This window comes from Narcine bancroftii, chromosome 2, assembly GCF_036971445.1.
Source record: "Narcine bancroftii isolate sNarBan1 chromosome 2, sNarBan1.hap1, whole genome shotgun sequence".
NCBI classification, from domain to species: Eukaryota; Metazoa; Chordata; class Chondrichthyes; order Torpediniformes; family Narcinidae; genus Narcine; species Narcine bancroftii.
The window spans coordinates 206,781,891-206,788,636 of record NC_091470.1 but is presented as its reverse complement, the minus strand read 5'-3'; the positions used below and the strand labels follow the sequence as shown (position 1 = coordinate 206,788,636).

General features: G+C 53.6%; 1 protein-coding gene across 1 annotated transcript; it reads left to right on the top strand.

The window, feature by feature from the left end:
- Positions 1-1,975: 1,975 nt before the first annotated feature.
- Positions 1,976-6,340, top strand: LOC138755019 (tubulin alpha-1C chain-like). The gene is made up of 5 exons (XM_069920164.1): positions 1,976-2,159; positions 2,548-2,770; positions 2,976-3,124; positions 3,615-4,295; positions 5,936-6,340. The coding sequence occupies exons 1-5, from the start codon at positions 2,157-2,159 to the stop codon at positions 6,233-6,235; spliced, it is 1,356 nt and encodes a 451-aa protein (XP_069776265.1). The 5' UTR covers positions 1,976-2,156; the 3' UTR covers positions 6,236-6,340.
- The last annotated feature ends 406 nt before the right edge of the window (positions 6,341-6,746 follow it).

Below are 6,746 nucleotides of genomic sequence, written 5' to 3'. Positions count from 1 at the left end.
TGAAGACATCTTGGCCAGCACAGATTTTTAATACTCGGCCAGGTACTTCGTCTGGGCTAGATGCTTTCCTCGGATTCACTCTCCTGAAGGCAGCCCGCACGTCATCCTCAGATACGGACAGGACGTAATCATCAGGGGACGTGGGGGTGCAGATAAGTGGTTTTTACTGTTGTCGAATCAGGCATAGAAGGTGTTGATTTGCTCTGGGAGAGAAGCTTTGCCATTGGCTACTTTACCGGATTTGGTTTTGTAACAGGTTCCCTTGTTGTTTCAGTTTTCATGCTGAATCCCCACTTCGCCTGGAGATAGCTCTCCGCAGGTTATACCTGCTCCTGCTGTACTGATCTAGATCTCCATACCCTTCTACCTACCACAGGAAGGGAAAGCCAGAGGTGTATGATCCAGTGAACATTGGAGGATCAGAGGTGCAGTGGCTGAGAAAATTTAAGTTCTTGGGAGCCACTATCTCGTAGGATCTTTTCTGGACATCATGAAGAAAGCAAGTCAGCACCCCTGCTTCCTCGAAAGTTGGCAGAGATTTGGTCTGACACCTGAAACCCTGGCAAATTTCTACAGACTTGGTAGAAAGTGTACTGACTGGCTGTATCATGATCTGGTAGGGGGCACCAATACAACTGAGCATAGAGCCTTCCAAGGTAGTGGACACAAACCAGAACATCACAGGCAAAACTCTCCCCACCATTGAGTACAGGGGATGCTGCTGTCGGAGAGCAGCAACGATCATCAAGCGTCCACACCACCTAGCACACCTCTGTTCTCGCTGCTGCCATCAGGAAAGAGGTCTAGGAGCCATAAGGCTCGCCAAACCAGGTTCAGGAACAACGGCTCCCCCTCTCCACCATCAGACGCCTCAATGACAAACCCAATCAGGGACTAATTTAAGGACCCTTACTCATGCACTTTATTGATTTTTTAAAATGTCTAACACGGAGTACAGTTTTATTTTGGCACTACCAATTAGTGGTAATTCTGCCACTTCCACAGGTAAAAGGAATCTTAGGGTTGTATGTGATGGCCTATATGTACTCTGACAATAAATCTGAAATCTAATTGAGATTTGCTCTAAGGCAGTAGAGCAGGAGGTCGACATAACTCTCGTGTCCGAGCACCACCCATAATAACGAAAAAGCACACACTGCCCCCTCTCTCTTTGATAGAATCTGAGTTCTGATCCTTGCCTCATAAGACACGCTCTCCAATACTGATGAATCTCCTCTGCCCCCTCTCCGTAGCTTCCGCATCCTTCCTGTAATGAAGTGACCAGAACTGAACACAATATTCCAAGTATGGTCTCACTAGAGATTTATAGAGTTCAACGTTACCTCATGACTCCTGAACTCAAACCCCCGGCCATTGAAATCCAACATCCCATAAGCCTTCTTAACTTCCCTGTCAACCTACGTGGCAACCTTGAGAGATCAATGAACTTGGACCCCAAAGTCCCTCTGCTCTTTCACACCGTTAAGAATCCCGCTATTAACTTTCAAGATCGACCTTCCAAAGTGCATCCCGGTAGGTACACTATCATGTAAGGACACAGATAATTGTGGAGGTCGTCATTGGGGAGATTTAAGGCGGCAAGTCGGGAGCTCAAAGGCAGGAGAGTGGGGACGGATGGAAACAGATATCAGCTCAGATTCGAATGGCGGAGCGGACTCGACGGGCCGAATGGCTTAGGTCTCCTCTAGACACGGGGGAATGAAGTTCCTACAGCGAATTGGCGTTGACATAGAGGACGAGCAACGATCCTGATTATAGTAGCGGAAAGGATGGGCTGAACAGTCGACGCACGCTCCCACTGCCCATTATGGCAAGGGTATTTCAGAGACGCTGATTGGTGGCGGATTGACCAATGGGATCATCGCAGGGATTGCCTGCCGGAGGGGCAAGACCGTGAGATGACGTTAGACAATGCGTCTCTCCCTCATTGGCCGGAGCTGCTGATTAATCATCCTGACGATGGATTCGGCCCACCCATCGCAGTGTGACTTTGTTTACACCTCACCAAGCAACCATTCATCTGTCAGGTCTAATCAAAGGGCGGCCTCCCGCGGCGCGGGAGACGGGGTATAAAGAGCGCGAGCGGCGAGGGCGAGGCCAGTGAACGTCGAGCGTCGCGGGCACACCCAGACACCATGGTAGGACCACGTGGGAGAGCCCGCCAAGGCCGGGTTCGATCTGGGGGAAACGAAGTCTCCCCACCCACTTCTCCACCGCGGGCCAATCAGAGAAGAAGGGGAGCCGGGTGGGTGGAACCTCATCGATGCCGCGGGTCCCGGGCGGGGCAGGGAATGGTCTCGGGATCAGGGTGGGACCCAGGCTGGGAGGGAGGTTGGAGAGTGGGAGGGGACGGGCACTGCGGGGATCGCACGGTGCACTCCGCACTGACCCGGTGTCTCTCTCCTCCTTGCTCTCTCTCTGTCTATCTATTTCCTTCTCTCCCTATATTCTCTCACTCTCTTTATCTCTGTTTTCCCTCTCTCGCTCTCCATCTCTTTCTCTCTCTCCCTCCCCCCAACTCCATAGCGAGAGTGTATCTCAGTCCACGTTGGCCAGGCCGGTGTCCAGGTTGGGAACGCGTGTTGGGAGCTGTACTGTCTGGAGCACGGCATCCAGCCGGACGGACAGATGCCCAGCGACAAGACCATCGGAGGAGGCGACGACTCGTTCAACACCTTCTTCAGCGAGACCGGGGCGGGCAAGCACGTCCCACGGGCGGTCTTCATCGACCTGGAGCCCACTGTCATCGGTGAGAGTGGAGGAGGTGGGGTGAGGTGGTGGGGGGGGGGGGTGGGGGGAAAGAATGCTGACGTGTGGGTCTAGTCCGCCTCGGTCTCCAGCTCACGTTTCAGTGTGTGTGTGTGTGTGTGTGTGTGTGTGTGTGTGTGTGTGTGTGTATGTAAGGGGTGGGTGTGGCACTGTTAATCCTTCATTCTCACCCCTCCCATCCTCAGATGAGGTCCGGACCGGCACCTACCGCCAACTCTTCCACCCAGAGCAGCTCATCACCGGCAAGGAGGACGCGGCCAACAACTACGCCCGGGGCCACTGTTCGGTCGGCAAGGAGATCGTGGACTTGGTCCTAGATCGCGTCCGCAAGGTGGTGGGTACATTTTCAAACGACCCATCAATCACATCCGAGGTTGACGGGCCTCCCACCCCCTCCTTCTCTGCCGCGTCCCCACTTCCTTTCTCTTGTCCCGCCACCCCCGCTCTCCCCCTTCCCCTGTCTTTGTCCAGCCGTCCAACCCACCCACTCCGCAAAATAAAACAACCATTCCTTCTGGTTCTGGAAGTGGGATGTCTTCTTCCCCATCCCTCGCGTTGACCCGTTCCCGCCTCCCCAACTGCCTCGCAATCACCCCTCCCCCTCCATGTCGTTCCACTGATCATCTTCATCCTCACCCGAAGCATTCCTTCCCACCCATGGCACATGGGCCGTTCCCTCGCCCAACACGCCCGTTGCAGCAGCGCTCCAGCGACCAGCACCTAGCCGCCCTCCTTCCCCATGCATCCAGAAACCTGCGCCTGCTCGTTTGGGCTGAATCTCGCTGTCCATGGTGCTGGATCTGCTGTTTCTTCCTGTCCCGCAGGCGGACCAATGCACGGGGCTCCAAGGGTTCCTGGTCTTCCACAGTTTTGGAGGAGGTACCGGCTCGGGCTTCACCTCCCTGCTAATGGAAAGGCTGTCCGTCGACTACGGGAAGAAATCCAAGCTGGAGTTTTCCGTCTACCCGGCCCCGCAGATCTCCACCGCCGTGGTCGAGCCCTACAACTCGGTGCTGGTGACCCATTGCACCCTGGAGCACTCGGACTGCGCCTTCATGGTGGATAACGAGGCCATCTACGACGTCTGCCGGCGTAACCTGGACATCGAACGCCCCACCTACACCAACCTCAACCGCCTCATGGCCCAGATCGTTTCATCCATCACCGCCTCGCTGCGGTTCGACGGCGCCCTCAACGTGGACCTGACCGAGTTCCAGACCAACCTGGTCCCTTATCCCCGCATTCACTTCCCGCTGACGACCTACGCACCGCTCATCTCGGCCGAGAAGGCTTACCATGAGCAGCTGACAGTGGCTGAGATCACCAACGCCTGCTTCGAGCCGGCCAACCAGATGGTCAAGTGCGACCCCCGCCAGGGCAAGTACATGGCCTGCTGCATGCTGTACCGGGGAGACGTGGTGCCTAAGGACGTCAACGCCTCCATCGCCACCATTAAATCCAAGCGCTCCATACAGTTCGTCGACTGGTGCCCCACCGGATTCAAGGTGAGTGGGATACTAGAGGGGTAGACCTGGGTGGGGGCACGGTATGGGATCATCCTGCGTGTCCTCCGTGAATGGAGCAAGGATTCCCCGCTAACCGGGACAGGAAGTGTTCAAGAACCTACGGAACATGCAACAGGATAGAACAGGCCATTCAGCCCACAATGGTGTGTCAACCAAATAACTTAATTAGTACAGTAGTTATCAAACATTTTATTTCCACCCACATACCACCTTAGTAAGGGGTTGCTTAAGGTGGGATGTGAGTGGGAAGTGAAAGTTGAGAACCACTGTTATAGACCCAATTGCCACTGAAATATTCGTCTTGAGAAAAATTGTCATTGGTCCATTTCCTTTGGAGCTCTGAAACCGTCCACATCACGAGTCAATGAGGTACGATTAAAACAGTGGTTTTGAAACTTTTTCTTTTCACTCCCATCCCACCTTAAGTAACCCCTTACTAATCACAGAGCACCGGCGGCAAAGGGATTGGTTAAGGTGGGATGGGAGTAGAAAGAAAAGATTTGAAAACCACTGGCTTGAAATTTTCCTGCTGCACCCCCCTCCATTTCTCTCCGCTGCCGCTAACGGTGGTGGAGGCAGAAACAACAGGGTTTTGTAAGAGATTAGATGGTTTCATGGGACATCTAATCATCTCTTACAAAACCCTGTTGTTTCTGCCTCCACCACCGTTGGCAGCAGCGAACTTTAGCCACTCCCCACTCTTGCATATCCCCCTCCCACCATGACTCCCCAGCACCTTAGAAACGATCCCCCCGCGTGCTAGATATTTCAGCCCAGGGGGCCAATGCCTCTGGCCGTCCACACAATCAAAGCCTTGCAATATCGTGCACACCTCTATCAGTTCGCATCTCGTCCGCAAGGAGAAAATATCCAAGTTCATTCCACCTATTCTCATACGTCCTGCTCTCCACTCCACATAGTATACTCCCAAATCGCCTCTTCACCCTCTCTTTTGCGAGGCGCCCAGAATTGAGTACAATATTCCAAGCGGGGTTCTTGTATCGCTGCAACATTACCTCGAATGTTCGAGAGATATCCCCTTCAGCCGAGGCCATAACGTTACCTAAAACTATCCCACGCCCTCTCCCCCTCTGTCCTCTGATCCAAGCTGCTCCGGCAATCTCCGCAATTCAGACATTCCCCTCGGAATATTCTCACGAATCTTTGAGGGAGGAACTGATGTACCCGGGATTAGTCGACTCCGAAAGCGGAGGGTAGTATGGATTGATGTGCCGGGATACCACCCGTAGAATGCCCACCATCCTTCTAGGTAATCCATCTGTCCGCACAGGATGTGATGGGGTGGATTGTATCGCTCACACAGCACCTTAACAATAGAGCCGCAGGTTGTTATAGTCAAGAAAGCTTTCGGAACTATACCTGAACTGTAGGGATCTGGGGAGTGTAGTGGAGCAGAGAGAATTGGGGACGGTTGTGTAGCAGAGGGATCTGGCAGCGTCGTAGGGGTCGGGGCATGTTGTAGAGCAGTGGGATCAGTGAAGTGTGCGCCAGGGGGCTGTGGGGAGTCAATGCCAACGCACATTGGGGTCTCAAGATTGGGCAAGAAATTAAAATCCAATTTTTGAACCCTTCTCCTCTTCTTCCCCCCATCCCTACAGGTCGGGATCAACTACCAGCCTCCCACCGTGGTGCCGGGGGGCGATTTGGCTAAAGTCCAGCGCGCCGTCTGCATGCTCAGTAACACCACCGCTATCTCCATGGCTTGGACCCGCCTGAACATCAAGTTCGATAAGATGTACGCCAAGCGGGCCTTCGTCCACTGGTACGTAGGTGAGGGCCTGGAGGAAGGCGAGTTCCAGGATGCCCGGGAGGACATGGCCTCGCTGGAGAAAGACTACCAGGAGGTCGCCATTGACTCCTCCGAGCTGGACAAGGCGGCGGAGGAAGATGAAGAGTAGACGTCACTACATTGGAAAAGTTCATATTAACGTACCGAGCATTAGAAGATATTTTGTTCATATAACGCTTGTAATTCTGAAAATAAATGGTTTTTGGGAAAAAAATCTGTGGATGTTTACGTCAGCGCGAGAAAAAATAATGCTGGGAGTTTCGTCAGGGGTAGAGGCAGTCGGAGACAAGCGGAGCAAGGAAGTTTCAAATTGGAGATATAAGGGAAGGGGAACTGGAGGAAAGGCGAGAGCGGAATGGGAGAGAGAGAGAGAGGGGGAGAGGGGGAGGGGGGGGAGAGAGAGAGAGAGAGAGAGAGGGGGGGGACAGGGAGAGGGGGAGAGGGGGAGAGGGGGGGGGAGAGAGGCGAAGAGGAGAGAACATCTGACATTACAGTAGAGTCCCTTCAGTGCACGAGATAAACCTGCTCCCTCACTCACATCCAGAACATTCTACTTTTAAATGTTGGGTAAAATCCGCAAGTCTGCAGACAGAGCGATGAAATAAAAGCACAAGGCTGGA